The 18429-nt window shown below is 39.3% G+C and overlaps 1 protein-coding gene and 1 non-coding gene across 16 annotated transcripts in view; both read left to right on the plus strand.

Moving 5' to 3' along the window:
• The window catches only part of DCLK2 (doublecortin like kinase 2), a 180701-nt gene that overhangs the window by 115014 nt on the left and 47258 nt on the right, over positions 1-18429 (plus strand). For 8 of the 15 annotated variants that reach the window (XR_012435155.1, XR_012435157.1, XR_010586616.1 and 5 more), the window contains exons 3-5: positions 1688-1790; positions 6163-6264; positions 12003-12097. Coding sequence is in view for 7 of the 15 variants with exons in the window: in XM_005556051.4 (XP_005556108.2) it covers positions 1688-1790; positions 6163-6264; positions 12003-12097 (300 nt within the window). In the remaining 8 variants the exon portion in view is untranslated. Of the gene's footprint in view, positions 1-1687; positions 1791-6162; positions 6265-7180; positions 7232-12002; positions 12098-18429 lie in introns of all 15 variants that reach the window. The other 7 variants (XR_277458.5, XR_012435156.1, XM_005556049.4 and 4 more) reach the window with 2 other exon arrangements.
• LOC123573772 (U7 small nuclear RNA) lies at positions 17892-17954 on the plus strand. The gene has a single exon (XR_006698506.1). It is a non-coding gene; the product is annotated as a U7 small nuclear RNA (small nuclear RNA).

An 18429-nucleotide genomic window follows, 5' to 3' on the forward strand; every position in this document is an offset into this window, starting at 1 on the left:
CCAAGGAATAGAAGTAGAGATGCTTGAAAACCATGTAACAAGTAAAAAGGCCTAAATGTGAGTGGCTGATGAGGAAAGGAGAAAGGATGACTCTCTGAATTCTAGCGTGAGTGAAGGGGCATGTGCTAATACCAACGGAGATAGAAGAGAACAGGAACAATTAAAAATACAGTTCTTAAGGGCCCTGGACACTGTAGCCAGAGCCATTTCAGTGAGATACAGAAGCCATATCTTGCTTGAAGAGAATTGGAACAAACAGGCAGTCTCCATGCCTGTTCCTCTTACAGTCTGTGCAGTCAACTTTTTGGCCTTGTAAAAAGGCACATCATTTGGGTCACTTAAGTACTATGACCTGAGCCATCTACATTGTATCTAATTCACTTTCCTCTCTCTGGAGCATTATTTTCTAACTCTACAGTGAGACCTATTTTTTTTTTTCCAATGAAAAGCTAAATAGTGATTAGGAAAACTTAAGGAATATTGAGATTTCTCAGCCTGTTCAAGTACTAGAGCAGTGTTAGTTTTTTCCTAACTTTGTTGGAAATGGATTACTTCTTAAGAAATCTTATCACATATCCCATTGAAAACTGGTAAAAATAGAGCCTATCTATGTCCAAAGTCCTAGAAGATGGTTCTCACCACTGGGATAAATGGATGAATGTGCTCCCTGGGATAGATCCAGGTTCTGTGGAGCTGAAACTAACACAGTATGGAAGGGAGGCCCTTTTTGAAATTGGGCTGGGTGCGGTGACTCACACCTGTAATCCCAGCGCTTTGGGAGACTGAGGCAGGCAGATCACAAGGTCAGGAAATCAAGACCATCCTGGCCAACATGGTGAAACCCTGTCTTTACTAAAAGTACAAAAAATTAGCTGGACATGGTGGCACGCACCTGTAATCCCAGCTACTCGGGAGGCTGAGGCAGGAGAATCATTTGAATGTGGGAGGTGGAGGTTGCAGCGAGCCGAGATTGCACCACTGCGCTCCAGCCTGGCGACAGAGCAAGACAGCCTGACGACAGAGTGAGACTGACTGTCTCAAAAATAAAAAGTGAAATTGAGACCACATATTTAGATATAAGGCCTTAGAAGATCCCTGAAGCTTAAGCCTCATTAGCTTCATGGCAGAACTTCCTTTGATCTTGATAATGATGGTGGTGGGGATGATGGGGGTGACTGTTAACACATTGAGCACTTATGCGTCAGGCATTGTTCCAAGGAGTTTTTATATATTAATCCTCGAAACAACCTAGGGCTCAGTAGCAGAGGTACAGAGAAGTCATGCCGAAGGTCACACAGTGGGAAGCAGAGTTGTTAGGAGAGGGAAGAAGGGCAGTATGGAAAAGAACACTAAACTGAGAGCAGAGGCCTTCATGACTGTCAGCTTCGCCACCCCTCTGTGGGGAACCTGGGGGAAAAATCACTTACCTTTGCATGGACGTCCTTGACTTCACCTGTAAAAAAGGAATATCGATGCATGTCATGACTCCTTGACTCTGTTGTTCCGAGATGGAGAGAATGTGTGAAGGTGCTTCGTGAAGGTAAAGTGCTTGGAAACGTATATTACACAGCTTTCTCTTCCACCTCAATACTGTAGCTGAGGCTTAAAAATTCATTTAATTTTGCTTACTTTTCATTTCACTTCTCATGTGTCTAATTTATTTCTTGGACATGATTTTTGTTCTCAGGTTACTTGTCTGCAAGACTTTTTTGGTGATGACGATGTTTTTATTGCATGTGGACCAGAAAAATTCCGTTATGCCCAAGATGACTTTGTCCTGGATCATAGTGGTAAGGCAATTCTTCAGCTAATTCATTTTTCCATCTTTGTAACCCCTGAAATGAAGGCTTGGGATTTAGCCACTCAGTTCATGCATGTTAAGAAGTCTGGCATGTTGAGGGAAGATAGCATTGGCAGTACTATTTTTGAACCAATGAAAATAAGGAATAAAATGAAAGCATTTGCCTACTTGAAAGAAAGAAAGAAAGAAAAGGAAGGGAAAGGAAGAAAAAAGAAAAGAAAGAAAAGAAAGAAAGAGAGAAAGAAAAGAAAGAGAATAACCCAAAGCCTAATTCAAGTAGTTTTCACTTTAGCAATTCAGTTCTCTCTCTTAATTGCATTGTTTTGCCCTGAAATGTTCCATGCTTTCCTTCAGAATGGTGGTTGGCTATGCCAACTTAGATGCATGGATAGTGTTGAACATGAAACAATTGTCCATTTTTTGTGATGTGTATGCATAAGGAAATCTATATTAAAAAGAAATAGATAAAAGGATAATAACTGTTAATGGTGATTATCTGAGGTGTCTTTCAACTTCATGGGTTTTTTTGGTAGCAACTTTTTTGTTTTTTTTTAATCGAGACAGTGTCTCCTTTTGTCTCCCAGCCTGGAGTGCAGTGGTACCGTCACAGTTCACTGAAGCCTTGACTGTGCTCCTGGATTCAAGTAATCCTCCCGCCTCAGCCTCCTTAGTAGCTAGGATTAAAGACATAAGCCACCGTTCCTGGCTAATTTTTAAATTTTTTGTAGAGACAGGATCTTGCTGTGTTGCCCAGGCTGGTCTTGAACTCCTGGCTTCAAGTGATCCTTGCACCTCAGCCTCCCAAAGTGCTGGGATACACACACACACACACACACACATGCACACACACATACTTACTTTGTTTATATACAGTCATGTACCATGTAAGTATGCTTTGGTCAATGATGGACTGCATGTATGATTGTAGCACCATGAGGATTTTTACCATACCTTCTCTATGTTTACATGCACAAATCCTTACCATTGTGTTATAGTTGCCTACAGTATTTGGTACAGTTACATGCTGTACAGGTTTGTAACCTGGGAACGATAGACTATACCATATAGTCTGGGTGAGTACTGGGCTACACCACCTAGATTTGTGTAAGTTTACTCCATGATGTTCACACAATGAATAAATTGTCTAATAATGCACTTCTCAAATGTATCCTCATAGTTAAGTAACATATGACTATATTTAGAAACAAAACTATTTCATGGGTGAGATGAAAAAATCCCCTTTTCCTGACTTTGGCCAATATATGGAATTTTCAAGTAGTATTTGGCAATAATAATCTCAACTATTTCATGTATTATTGGTCCTGGGAATCTTGTTTTATCCTATTGTCTTAAATTGCTTTAAACCTATGACAGTAGTAGTGATTATTTTAGCTGATAGTAAAGTCAGCTTCCTCTTTAAATGAAGTAAAATCATACACACATCACATTTCAGAGGAGAGCGATCTTAGAGATACGGTGCTCCTCTTTAATTTTATAAATGAGGAAAGCTGGCTTTTAAAAAGGTAGACAGTAGACCACTTCTAGTTGTAGTGTTTCTGACAGTCCAGAATTAGAGAACTATACTACCAAATAAATAGAGTGATACCTAGGCTTTTAAAATTTTGCGAGGATACATTCTGTGGTACCAAACTTCCTTGTGTCATTCCTTGTTTCACTATGTCAGTCATTCATGAGCTTGGGGGTCATTCAGCATCAATTTTTGTTTTTGTTTTTTCATCTCTGCCAAATTTGATGGTTTCTGTATTCTGTTGGACTGGCCCTATTTCAGGCTGGTGATACCACTGGAAAGTCCTTAATTATAGATAATGTCCTGTTACGTTATCTGTGCTAGTGCTCTCCCTCATTCCTGTGTGGTTAAGGTTAAATACAATAGGCATTTGTATATCATCTGTATTTTACATCTTTCTTAAATTTAGCTTTAGTTTCATAATATTTCTTTGATGTCAGTTGTCATTTTGAAAGCTGAGCCACTGAAACTAAATATGTTCTAGGTTATAAAGTTAATACACATAACAATAATATTTGTTGAGCCACTTAACTCTGTATGTACAGGCATTGTACTCAGTGCTTCATGGGTATGTTATACATTGATTTAAGCTACTTGGGTCATTGGTAGTTTTTGTTGATGGTGATCAGGGCCTGCAATAGTTAGAAGTTGGTGAGAGCTATTGATTTCTTCCCTCTTGATCTCGAGTTACTTAACCTTCTGCAAAGTAGGGATAATAATGGCTATTTGATAAGGTTTTGTGAGGATTAAATGCGTTAATATATGTCATGCAGTTGGGAGTGTGCCTGTCACATGGTAATATGTGTCCACTGCTATCTTTGTTGTTGTTGTTAATAATAATATTACACCAACACCATTATGTAGTAAAATTTTACAATGATTTTACAATGAGCAAGTCTCAGACCTAATTCTGCCACAGATACGTTTATTAGGAGGCAAATATTTTTTTTTTTTAAATCAGTTATTTAACTTGTGTTGTAATCTTAATGAAGTCCCAACTCTGTGCTTTTAGACTTCCGATAACATCTTGCGTTAAAGGCCCATTCAGAATCCATGGAATTCAGTTTACTTGATTTTAGTGAAGTAACTAAATCCTCGATTAATAGTTAGATACAGGATTGGTTCCAATTCGTAAACCTTGAATGTAGTTCTGCAGTTCTAGGTTGTTGGCTCTTGCTGCTCATATAAAGGAGTAGCAATGCATTTAAGATGTTTCTAATAATCCACACACACCTTTCAGCAGTCGAATACTTTTAACATCCACAATGCTAATTAGGCAAAAGTTGCTCCCTTTGTGTAAGGTTTTGATTAGAGTCTTTCAAATGCTAACTAGCCTCCCCTTGGGTGTATTTTCCTGATTAGTCTACTTCACTTGTCAGTTTACTGCCCCTCGGGTATAGACTAAAATTAATCCACATTTTAAACTTCCTGCATAAATTGAAGTATTTTAGAGTAAACTACTACAGACAGTATGTTATCTAATTTAACCCTTATAACAAGCCTATGATGCAAATTTTATTCTTATCCCAATTTCATTAGGAAAAAATAAATCAGGCTTACAGCCAAGGCCCCCTGGTTAACAAATGTCAAATCCATAGTTCATTCAAAATCTACACAACTTCAAAACCCATGTTTTTCATCATTCAAATTAGAAGTGATTACTTTAGTTATAATTACTTCTGGTATTGTAAATATTATTTTATTTGGTGATGTATGGAAAGAGCAGTTATTGTTTAAAGCTATTCAGCCAGGCACGGTGGTTCACGCCTGTAATCCCGGCATTTTGGGAGGTTGAGGCGAGCGGATTACCTGAGATCAGAAGTTCGAGACCAGCCTGGCCAACATGGTGAAACCCCATCTCTACTAAAAATACAGAAAATTAGCCGGGCGTGGTGGTGGGCGCCTGTAGTCCCAGCTACAGGCCAGAGGCTGAGACAGGAGAATCACTTGAACCTGGGAGGCAGAGGTTGCAGTGAGCCAATATCGCGCCACTGCACTTCAGCCTGGGCGACAGAGCGAGACTCCATCTCAAAAAAAAAAAAAAACTATTTTCCTCATTTTTGATGTTCCATACTTTGAAAAGATGGAACATAATTCAGGAGGGGGTTCATAAGTTAAGAGTCCCATGCCCTTTTAAAATAAGGCAATCAAGAAGTTGGAGAGCATAATAAAATTATAGTCTTTGCCTATCAGTACTACCAATTTTAAAAGATAGTTGCACATGTATAGATTAGGCTGTGGATGTTTGTGTGTATCAAGTTAGGGCATTGGAATGTCTGTACTTAATTAGCTCCATCTGGAACAATGAGGTGACGTCCTAAAATGTGTAGCCTTGGCGGGGCATGGTGGCTCATGCCTGTAATCCCAGCACTTTGGGAGGCTGAGGCGGGTGTGCTGCGTGAGGTCAGGAGTTTGACACCAGCCCGGCCAACATAGTGAAACCCCTTCTCTACTAAAAATACCAAAGATTATCTGAGCATGGTGGTGGGCACCTGTAATCCCAGCTACTTGGGAGGCTGAGGCAAGAGAATCGCTTGAATCTGGGAGGCAGAGGTTGCAGTGAGCCCAGATCGCGCCATTGCACTCCAGCCTGGGCAACAGGAGCGAAACTCTGTCTTGGGGGTTGGGGGGGGGGTTGCGGGGGGAAGATGTGTAGCCTGGCTGAAGGTAAACTCAGGTGTACTTTTGGGACAACTGCTTTGTATGTTAAATTGTTTAACAGTAATAGAGAAATTATCAGGTAATAGTTCTGGTCAGTAAACAATTACATCTAAATCTCATTTTGGTCATTATTAAAACCAGATTTAGTTAATGCACTTTTGTTCTTTTCTAGAATGCCGTGTCCTGAAGTCATCTTATTCTCGATCCTCAGCTGTTAAGTATTCTGGATCCAAAAGCCCTGGGCCCTCTCGACGCAGCAAATCACCAGCTTCAGGTAGTTAGTGGAAAAGGAATAGATGGTCATAGCAGGAACAGATCATTTTCCTTCTGTTTTCTCTAATTTTTATGAATTAGTAATCTTTGCTGGGGTCGTATGCAGCCAAGTTCCAGAAAAACAGAGATGACATGACTTTTAAAACCAAAAGTTAAGTCTGTTTCCCCAAGTTATAATAATTCTCCTAAGAGACTTGTATAGTTTTGTTCTGACACATTTTTCTTGGGAACAGCTTGATGATCTAGATTCTGCTGGTATTTACATAGAAGTGTTTCACATTTGGACCTCTGTATACTGCATTTTGAATTTTGTGCTCTATGATTGTGGATAATTATTTTCTTAACATTATCTCTTTTTTAAAAATCACATGCACACACTCTACCCAGAAATGTATTTACTTGATATATTTCCACTGGCTTCTCCCTCATCAAATGGTACATTCATAGCAGTGATTATTGTTGAAAAATAGTATTTATTTAAGAGTCAGACTTACCTGTAATAAAGTTTCTTGCAAGTCTTAAGCCTATAAATTAGTCATAATTTTTACGGGGCATTTTTAAACATTAAAAACATACATAAATATCTTCATATATTGATTTTATGGGTTTGTTTGTAATAATTAAGAATAAGTCTGTTGATATCATTTCCCCTTAAGGAAAGAATTGTGAAAAAACCATGATTTTACAGGTGGTGAATCTAGAACATGTGAAAGTTGTATCAATAACAGTAGCCTCGAGCATTAGACTTCATAAAAGACCAAGTTTTTCAGACATTCCACTATTCGCCCTTTCCCCTCTCAGCACCCCCTGACTTTCTGTAGAGCAGGTTGTTTTACTCTTTCTGAACACACATTTAGAGCTGCTGAATAACCACTGTCCTTACTGTCTTCTGCTCTGTGTATACTGCATGTGTACAGTAAAGCGGGGTGGCCACTACTCCAGTGCCTATTCTACAGCCAAATCCCCAGGTGAGCCATGACTATTGTGGCTTTGTTGCTCTGCTGGGTTTTTGTTTTTGTTTTTTGCCACTTTTCTGTTTCCTTTTGCTCCATTTCCATGAATGTATCTGGCTTATTCCAGTGCACATCTGTGTGGTATGAAATGCTTTGCGTTGCACAAGACACTTTAGCCTCCTCTATTCATTAGAGAGCCGGTTATTATCAGAAGATTACCAAGTGCCTGTCTGTATAGTCAGGAATACAAAGCGATTGAGGAGGCACATTGCTGCAAGGGGTCCATCTTCTAGTTAATTTGGAGAAATGTTCTGTTACTGAAAAAGGCTAAAGTTTGTTGGTACTATGAAAATAGCCATAGAAGAAATTTTGGTCTTCTATGCTCACCCCCTCCCCACCCTGGGGTTAACAGTTTAGGAATCACTGAAATCTTAGAAGTACTTCATAATAGCATATGCCAGCGTAGGCTTATGAAGTGTTTCTTACATATACAGAGAGGCAACACTGCAATATTTCTAGTTGTCAAATATTTATTTTCCTAGAGCTATAGACTCAGCCTTTTCTCTCTAAAAATGTGACAGTTAACAATATGTGTATTTTTATCTGAAAATACCTCTGTTATTAACCTTATTTCAAATTGTATCATGCTTTCTGTAAAATATCTTAAAACTGAGAAAGCTTAATATAGAGATGAGACTTGCATAAATACACTGACCTGGGTTAATCAAAGGGTAGATGTAGTTTTGGTGATAGCTTTACAGATGCTTGTAACATCAGTAAAAATAATTAAATAACTGGGCATGGAGGTACCACCTGTGGTCCCATCTTCTCGGAGGCTGAGGCAGGAGGATCTCTCGAGGCCAGGAGTTTGAGGCTGTAATGAGCTGTGATGATAGTGCCTGTGAATAGCCACTGCACTCTAGCCTTGGCAATGTAGCAAGGCCCTGTCTCTTTTAAAAAAAATTTTAATAAAAGGGAGAGTGGTTCAAGAATCGGGTATGATTAATTCAATTTTGTCCCCCTAAGGTCCAAAGAGAAAAATTAGCATATTGAACTAAAAACATGTCTCATAGCCATATTTGTCCTGCACACTAGTAGCTCCAGAAGATAGCCTAATAAATGTATACCTAACTCTTACCTTGAATTTATAATACTTAGAAACTGATGAAGGAAAATCATAGCATTCTAGTACACACAATTTTCAATTAAGTCCAAATTTGGATTTGAGTTAATAGAGTAAGCCTCCAACTCATCAAGTAAAAGTTGTAAGATTTTAAAACCACATTTTAGAGAGAAAATGATCTTTTTTATAAGAGATTAATTCAAAGTATGTTCGACACTTCAGCTATAGAAAACCAAAAGCATGAGTCAATCACTGGGATTTGAGTGAATCTGAAGAAAGCTACTATATTTATCTGCATAATGCTTATCTGTATAGTGCTATATAGTTCTTTCCATTTTCTACCACCATGAAGGACAGAATTTTGTCTTATTAAAAGCCATGGTACTCAGGAGTGTTTTTACAGATTACTTTAGCTATGGTGTGTCTGTTGCCATTTTTTAAATTCCATGGGACTAATGAAATTCAAACAGAGCTGTTAACTTTATGAACATAATATTGTACCTTTTCAGTCTTGGGACAGATGTCCCAAGTGAAGTCTTGAGACTGCCTTGAGTGAAGTCTTCTGGTTGGCTAAATCCTTCAACAAAACTCTATCAGAATAGCTAAATAGTATGTAAAAAGCACATAGATATTAAGCTAGGTAACATAAATGGGTAAATGGTTACTGTCGCCCAGGCTGGAGTGCAGTGGTGTGATCTTGGCTCACTGCACCTCTGCCTCAGGGGTTCAAGCTATTCTCCTGCCTCAGCCTCCTGAGTAGCTGGGACTATAGGCATGAGCCACCACGCCTGGCTAATTTTTGTATTTTTAGTAGAGATAAGGTTTCACCATGTTGGCCAGGCTGGTCTCTAACTCCTGATATCAAGTGATCCACCAGCCTCAGCCTCCCAAAGTGCTGGGATTATAGATGTGAGCCACTGTGCCTGGCCATTATTTTAGAATTTTAGCTTCTGAATCTTTCTTGGTCTGCCAAGATAAAAAGTATTCAAAGAAAACAAACAAAAAAAACCCCCAAGTTTATTTCTTTCCTTAGAGTTGAGGGGAGGGGGATAAAATTTTAGGAGTGAAAATCCAGGGGTGTAGCGGAAGAGTGGAAGCATGAGGCAGGTGCTGGCTGGTGGTGGCACATCTTCCGCTTGCGGCAGCAACGGAAGTTGCAGGGGGAGAGGGCATGACGTGGTGCTGTCCAGGGTCCCCATTAGCCTCTCCGGAACTGGAGAAATGTGCAGATAAGTGAAATTAAGAACAACTCATTCAAGCACATTGTTTAGAACCTTCCAAATGCTATAAAAACTCAGAGGACTATATGTGATTAGTATCTCTCTAGGATGAGTTATTTTGGTGAAAATATAGACATGTAGTTATTGACATCAGTTAAATCCCTGGCAGTGAGTTTTGTTAAGAAACTAGGCCTGGGCAGGGGGATGTATTTTAGGGAGACTGATCTACTGCAGAGATCGCTATCTGCCGGAACTGCTTTTTCTCCTTCACTCCCTTTCCTACAATCATTCCAAGGTAGCATTTGCTATCAGTGTGGGATTGGAATACCAGTGAACACTAACAGTGCGTACTGATTAGAAGCTGGTGACCTGTGCAGATTGCTGTGTGAGAGGGAGAAAAATACCAGAAAAAAAAAAAAAAAAAAAGAAAAAAAGGAAAATTTAGTTTCAGCTCACGGCAAGCTTACTAGTTTATTGCCGGCCATAATCTCTATTTTGTGTGAATTCCATTGAAAAAGATTTTTTTAAACACTATTTTTTAGCGCAGTTTTAGGTTCACAGCCAAAGTTACATATTTCCTGTGTTCTTCCTTGCCCGCAGACTTGCGTAACTTCTTCTATTATCCACATCCCCAATTACAGTGCTGCATTTGTTACAGTTGATGAACCTGCATTGAAATCCCCTTAGCACCCGAGAGCCATAGTTTACATTGAGGTTCATTCTTGGTGTTGTATGTTTTCTGGGTTTGGACAAGTTTGTAATGACATATATTCGCCATTACAGTATCATACAGTTTCACTGCCCTAAAAACCCTTTGTGCTCTACCTTTTAAAGAAGTTTTTTAGAAGAAATAACATTAATTGAAATTTAACTTGATTGAGAAATAACCAGGGCTGTTGAATACTCTTAAATATTTTTAATTGTACAGTTAATTGTGTTACACTTGTATTCTAAGTACCCACATGTATTTGTTAATAAAATCTAGATCACTGACCGTTATTTTTGAATGAGGGTTTTGAGTCAGAAAAATTAAAGTTTTGGAAACTTAAAAATAACTGAAAAAAGTTCTCATTTTTACTGAAATTTTAAAATGAGCAGTACAATAAATATGACTTCATAAACCAAGTTGTTCCTGTTTACAGGTGATTCTTGTAATCATTAGTATTCATTGATCCACAATTTCTGCCTCTGCTCAAGGACTGGTACTCATTTTTTTTGAGTCACCTATTCAGGACCTTTACCTGTGCTTTTGTTTTTTTATACTTATTAGCGTGATTTAAAATAATAGTTGTCGCTGTCTCATGTTTTTTTTTTTTTTTTTAAAAAGAATAAAAAGCAAGTGAGCATCTCTTTTCTTTCCAAAAAGATGAATGACACTTTTCATCTACTTTGGGCAAAAACTTTGAAGATTTATAATAAAACGGATTATAAATACTCTATTTAGAGGAGGAAAACATATATCAATACTAGATGTTAACTACTAGCTTTGTGAAATTACTGCAGAAATAGATTCTAATGATACAATCAGGCATAAGCAAAAGTCATACTGAAATGTTTGACCAGAATTCTGTAGTATAGAATCTGCAAACGAACCTTTCCTGGGGGAGAGGTTTCAAAATTTTCAAAAACTGAACACTTTTTTCGGTTATTTTTTAAATTTCCAAATTTAATTTTCTGGGGGAAAGGTTCATTTACAGATTCTATACTACATAATTCTAGCATAGGATCTAAATCGAGCTTTCAGCCAAAGAAGTGTATGGAGGTTTAGAGCAGATGTATAGAAAACTACCAAGATTTGTGGACAAATGGGGGAGGATAAGCTGTGTAGAAAAGAAAATGGAAGGAATTAGAAATAAGTGGTCTAGATAAAAAAGGTTGAAGAATGTTTTTCACAGACTTTGAGCAAATAAGTAGGAATTACAGGGAAAACTACCAGTAGATTTTCCCTTTTCATTAAGAAAATACTTAGAAAATGTGTTTGTATTATGGTGTAATTGATTTGGGAGAGCCACACAAACTTCTTGGTTATCCAAACTTCTTGGTTATGTTGGTATGCACCAAGATAGTGGATATTGAACAGCCTTCATAGTAAACCATTACAAATATAACAGCCATCTCTACCTTTGCTGGCAGGCAGGATACATGGAAAAGTTCTCGTTCACATCACTAATTCCATAATGTCTTCTGTATTTGTTTATATAGCTGTTGGAAAACTACTATTGAAAATAGTTCTAGTTTCACTCTTTGATTTTTTTTTTTTTTTTTGTCTGTAATGCAATAAGATACATTCTTTTTGCTTTTTGCTGATTTGCCGTCTGCTTTGAGCTGAAAATGAGTTGAAGCTTCATTGGACCTATATTGTGCATGCACCTAGTGTATTTATACAGTCTGGTTATTGTGGGTTTTAATGGGACTTCTGTCTTCTTTGTTGTCTCATGGGCAGTTAATGGAACTCCCAGCAGCCAACTTTCTACTCCTAAATCTACGAAATCCTCCAGTTCCTCTCCAACTAGTCCAGGAAGTTTCAGAGGATTAAAGGTATGAAATAGGATATGTGGCATATTTGTGTGATTTTGTTATTTTGAGTTTCATAGTTTAGCAGTTTAATTTGTTTAGGGGCTTGGGTACAGTAACAAATTAAAAAGAGTTTAGGATTTGGAACCTGGTAGATTTGACTTCGAATCCTGTGTACTGCTGTCATTTTGACCAACTCACTTAACTCCTCTGAGCTGAAGTGTTTCTTATCTCTAAAATGGGAACATGGGGTTATAGTGTTCTTATTTTAGAGATGAACATAATGTGGTAAAGTATAATAAATAGTAGTTTTCCAATTATTATCAAAATGATTTGCAGCGGTAAAGCCTTGGATAACATCATGATTCTTTAAAAAATCTTCTTTTGAGTCATGACTTTAATATTGCTAACATAATTTGAGTTTGTCAAAAGCCTAAAATGAAGTGAAATACTAGCATAATGTTTATACTCACAAGTGATAACACAAGGAAAATATGGTCATCTTTAGTGAGGAACTTAGAAACAATCTTAGCTATTGACTATGATGTCCTAAAAATATAAGCAGTAACAATATGATTAGCAGTTGGTTTAATAGACAGTTATCTAGTAGAGATGAGCAAAACCAATTGTGCAAAATTTCAACAAGTTTTATTTGATTTAGTAGTTCCTAATAATTTAAATTTAGAAGAGAAAATTTGCCTGGTAAAATAACAGTAAATAATTAGAGCTGAAGGTGGAATTTCTAGCCAGACGTGATGGCTCACGCCTGTAATCTCAGCACTTCGGGAGGCTGAGGCAGGTGGATCACTTGAGGTCAGGAGTTCAAGATCAGCCTGGCCAACATGGTGAAACCCCGACTCTACTAAAAATACAAAAATTAGCCAGGCATGGTGGTACAAACCTGTAATCCCAGCTACTCGGCAGGCTGAGGTGGGAGAATCACTTGGATCCAGGAGGCAGAGGTTGCAGTGAGCTGAGATCGCGCCACTGCACTCCAGCCTGGGTGACAAAGTGAGACTGTGCCTCAAAAAAAAAAAAAAAAAAAAAAAAAAAAAAAAATTTCCTTTGTAGAAACAAAGGGTTGTCTACATGGTAATGAATTCTGAGAATACTGATGTATACGCAGTGTCATGTATGTGTATACATAAATTAACTTTAATTCCCTTTATGTGTTTCTATATGAGATGTATTATTAGGAATGTGTTTTCCAAAGTTGGTTCCCGAAACACTTCAAATATAGTGCTAGAGGATTTCTTTAAAGATGTAGAAGAGTATTTTTTTATTAGTAAACTTAATGGTTAGAACCCCACCACCCTTGTGTGAGTGAGGAATGGGAACCTGCCAAGCCCAGCCTCTCTGACACCTTCAGAGCAGCGTGTGAGGTCTGTGCTTCCCCACTTCTCAGAAGGTTTTGTTCTCCAGTTGACTGTAAGGTTTGCTTGTCTTGCCTTGAGAATGTTGTGTGTCCCTCAGAGTGGACTTGTATAATGTTTAAGTACCTGAGAATAAAAAGAGGAATTCTGGAAAAGGACAGAGCATCTGTTTTTGTGCCTGCTTGCTTATCCTTGGCAGAATTTGGGCTGAGACTGGTAGGACGTTTGGAAGTAGGGAGTATCTAGCTCTCACCTACCTGTAATCACTGAAAGTTCTTTATATTTATCGAAAGAAGCAGGCATTTTTCTGAAGTGCTGACTTAAGTCAGTTCATAATGTGATTTCAGTGGACTTTTAAATTGTCAATTCCCAGAAAAGTTACATAAATTAAAAATTACTAGTAAGCTAATTATTTTCAGATTTTTATCCTATTTTCCCTGGAACAGATTGGAAGTACGTTGTTATTAATAGAGGTAATTTTCAAGAGAACTAAAATAAAAATAAGTTGATTTAGCTCTTTTCAGGTTTGTTGTTTCATCATTTGTTAAAGCAAAAGCAAGTGGCTCCTAGAGCTGGTTAATTGTTCTAGGGCAGATCTAGGATAACCTTTCCAGTGAGCCACATGCCAAGGTCATTCATATTTCTCTCCCAGGCCATTGCCCCAGGCAGGGCTGAGATCCTTGACCTAGGGCCGCTTTGGGGGATCAGATGGGACACTTTAGTGCCTGCTTACTCTGGGTCTTGGTCACTTCCCCATTTTTTGTTACCCATTGGTAACCCCAGCTCCCATCTTCCTAGTCCATCTTCAACTCTAAACCCAATATCGTCATTTTCTGTTTTTGCCACTAGGCTAGTTGGTGCTGCTTATTAGTAATTACAACTATAGCTTCAGGACAGGACAGCTAACCATTTCAAGGAAATACATGTTAATATTCTGTGCACACACCTCCTACTTCACAGATGCACGCATACTTGTGCAGGATCACTCCCATTTGTGAAGATTAATGGAATTTTAAAGACATAATAAATTGTGTTATTGCTGAGACATTAAGTAAAATTGTTCCTTCTATGCTAGGTGTATCGTAATTATTATAGTAACCCCAGCATTTAGCACACAGTAAATGCTCAAGGATTACTTATTCACACCAAGAGGAATGAAGACTAATTTGTTCATTAAGGGAAATGTTGATTACTGGTCAAGATTGAAGATAAGATTATAAGTAAGATAAAGAACAGTCATCTTTCCAGAACCACCCCCTGTTCTCCTCCTCTGTGCCTGAGGCCTGTGGGCTTTGCTAACAGCTGTGATACCTCCTCTGGGTTTTCTTTTTCTTATTTGTGAAACAAGGACTTTTGATTTTAAATGAGCTCTAAAATGCTAGGAATATAGTTCTGTTAACTTGCGGAAAAACCTAACTAAAAGGCTAGGAAGTGTATTTTTTGCCCTTTTACTTCAATGCTGATGTAAAACCACCGAATTTTACATTAAACAGGAGTAACTAATGTCTCTGCCACACTGATTCAGCTTTTAGGCCACAATCCCAAAGCTCTCTAACTACTGCCTATTCTCATGGGTCCTGCCTTATGGAAATTTCATCTCATTACAGTTCCCATAATCTGTAGTATATATTGTCATTGGGATGAAAACCTGCTTTTTAAATAATGCAATTTAGTCAGGTTACTTTACTGTACCAAATACCCTAATTTTGATGTCATTGCAAGGCACCAACTTATTTTTTTCTATTCAATGGCACGACAGATGAGGAATTACAGATAATTACCGTGTGTTAGCACTATGCGTTTCCCTTCCCTTCATTTAAAATCGCTTATTAAGATCAGTTAAGAGGGAATGTCTGAGAATGGAGGATTGTTTTTCATGGGCAGGAACTCGTTACCACTATTTATCCTAGTTAGATGCTTTAATGGCCTTGGGGGATAGATAATCTTTTTCCAGAGAATCAGAGAATTGATAAAAGCAAGCAGACCGAGCCAGGACAGCATGTGCAGGAGCTGACAGTCTCTCTAGCTGCCAGGACACAGCTTTTGGCATTGCTGGTTTTTTTACTATCTGGATTTTATTCACTGGGGAACTAAATAAGGTTAAGGGTAAGCAGAATTTGATGTTCTGTCACAGTGTTTCCCTCTTTGTATCCATGTCTGGGATTTATTTTAATATTTTGGTGGGGGCATTGAAAGAACTGAAAATGAAAATAGGATGATATGTTTAATCTCTGATCATGGATTGTTAGTGGCCCTTTGGTTTGCTCATTAAGAAAGATATAAAAAATAGACAATCTACCCTGCTCTCCACAAAAAGTACTCGTAGTTTTCTTAGTACTCTTATGAGGAAGATGATTCTGCTAAGACTGTGTTCTTTGAGGGGCTGGACAAAAGCCAGTAGCAGAAGCAAAGCTTTCTTCAACTTGTGAATAATTTTTTTTGCAGGTGATCATGTAAGAAATAAGGTGGCGACCAAGTAATTAAGGTTCTAAACCTAAAACTGAAAGACATTAGGACAACTGAGAGTTAGTGGTATCTTGATTATATATTTGTTTTGTTCAAGTAGTGTTAAAGAAAAAACACTAATTATTCCAGATACTTGTTAAAGACTATAAGGGAGACTTTATTCAAAGAGTGGGGGTGGTCCCTGGCATGTGGTATAGAGACCACTGTAGTAGGGCCTTGCAGGGAGGAAAAGAGGAAATCCAGCTCCAGCAAGGAAAAGTGGGGATTTATAATGAAGGAGCAGGGTAGGAATCAGCAGATGGAAGAGTATTAGAGGAACCATCCAGCCTAAGAGGCTTCCGGCTCAACTGACGTGATAGGCTTGCTGAAGGCAGGCTGGGCTGATCTGACATCAGAGTCAGACAGCAAGTACAGGGGATTTTCCCTAACCTGACTTAACAGGAATCTTGCTCAGACCTCAGCCTGGATTCTGCAGGGACAGGGAGGGAAACCCAAGGTTGGGCCTAGTCAAGCAGAGGACTTGGAGGAACCTGACTAAAGTTTTGGTCATAAAAGAGTTTTTGTCAGTAGTTACCTAAAACCATAGAGTGTAAAAACTGGAAGTAGTTTCAAACCTTGTTTAGTCTTCAAGATAGAGAAACTGACTTTTTTTGTGTGTATTTTTGTTTGTTTGTTTGTTTGTTTTTTGAGATGGAGTCTTGCTGTGTCGCCCAGGCTGGAGTGCAGTGGTGCGATCTTGGCTCACTGCAACCTCCGCCTTCCGGGTTCAAGTGATTCTCTTGTCTCAGCCTCCTGAGTAACACATTTGCTCCACATGAGAAAGAGTTGAGAGATTGGGAGGGGAATGGTGGGGAGGTGTGGGAAAAAGAGGGAGGAAATCCTGGGGCTAGGGAGGAGGCTGGGTGAATGGGGTGGAAAGACAGAGAAAAATACCTGGTGGCAACTTTTCCTGAGAGGCTTGGGGGAAAAGCATGTTAATAGGTATCTAATGGGAGTTTCTTGAAAGTAAAACTGTCTACACTGTGCCCATTATTTTCACCTAACCTCATAAAGCTTTAGTAAAATCACAGAGTTCACAATAACTTAGGGTTTTTGGTTTTCTTTGAAAGACAGTACTCAGTGGAGCTGAGTATTGTCAAGATTGGTATAGATTGGAATTAGCATAGTCCAGGTTCAGCAGATACATGGGTTACAGGGATGTGGGATGAGGTTCTGTGGTGGGCCTGTGATGAAGTCACACTGTGGGTATGGTGGCATAGCTGGGTGTTGAGCCCACGCTCATAAACACAACCAGCCCCAAGGACGCGGTGGGAAAGCAAGACCAGTCTTCTTAAATGATTGGAAACAACATGATCAGACCAAAAGTTGGTAAAATTAGTTATTAAAGGATAAGGCCACCCAGCAGGTCCCTGTTAGGCCTCTTCCCCAGAACCTAACTCCTAGGTATTATAACTTGGCTTTGCTTCTGTTTGAACTTAGGGAATCTGGCTTTCCTGATGGTCAGGGCTGTTCCCGGTGATGGTCACCTAGGGAGGAGGCATTTCTGCAGGCCACACACAGCCTCTCTCACCTCAGTGGCTCCAGGCTGCCTCCCACAGCCGGGAACATGGGGAGCCCAGGGACTTCTGAAGTAAGGACAGTTCACGCCAAGTTATACTATGCCTTTGTTACGAGGCTACAAAGCTCCTTGAGACTCTGGTTTATTTTCCTTTTGTCCTCTAATGCTTAAAGTTTTTTTGTGATTATTCCGAGCTATTCTAGTTAAGCTGAGGGTTATCAAGACAAAAGTCTTGGTCTACTTGGGCCAGATTATTAAGGTGGGAACGGTGCCCCCTGGTGTGCAGCTATACCAGGTTATTCTGGCAAGGCACGGTGACTCACGCCTTTAATCCCAGCACTTTGGGAGACCTGAGCTCCCTCCCTCCTTTGCTGCCTCCTCCATTTGGAAACGGACACAGGATGGTGATCAAAAGCATGTGAAATGTGACAGCCCTTTTAGAATTTGTCTGGCGGGGTTTCTGGTGGTACCAGAAGACTCCAAGCAGGTAAATCTATTAAAACATTTAGGGCCAGGTGTGGTGGCTCATGCCTGTGATCCCAGCACTTTGGGAGGCCAGGGTGGTCGGATCACGAGTTCAGGGGCTCAAGACCAGCCTGGCTAACATGGCGAAACCCCATCTCTACTAAAAATACAAAAATTAACCAGGCATGGTGGCGGGCGCCTGTAATCCCAGCTACTCGGGAGGCTGAGGCAGGAGAATCCCTTGAACCTGGGAGGCAGAGGTTGCAGTGAGCCGAGATCCTGCCACTTCACTCCGGCCTGGGCTACAGGGCAGGACTCCGACTTAAAATTAAAAATGGAAAAAAAGCACGTGAAGTCCAAGTGCCTGGGTTTGATCTTGGCATGGTCACTTTTAAGCTGTTTTACGTTGGGCAAGTCACATCACCCCTATCTGTGAAAAAAGGGATTAATAGGACCTGCCGCACAGGATTGAGATTGATTAAATATGGAGAAAG

This window comes from Macaca fascicularis, chromosome 5 (genome assembly GCF_037993035.2).
Source record: "Macaca fascicularis isolate 582-1 chromosome 5, T2T-MFA8v1.1".
NCBI lineage: Eukaryota > Metazoa > Chordata > Mammalia > Primates > Cercopithecidae > Macaca > Macaca fascicularis.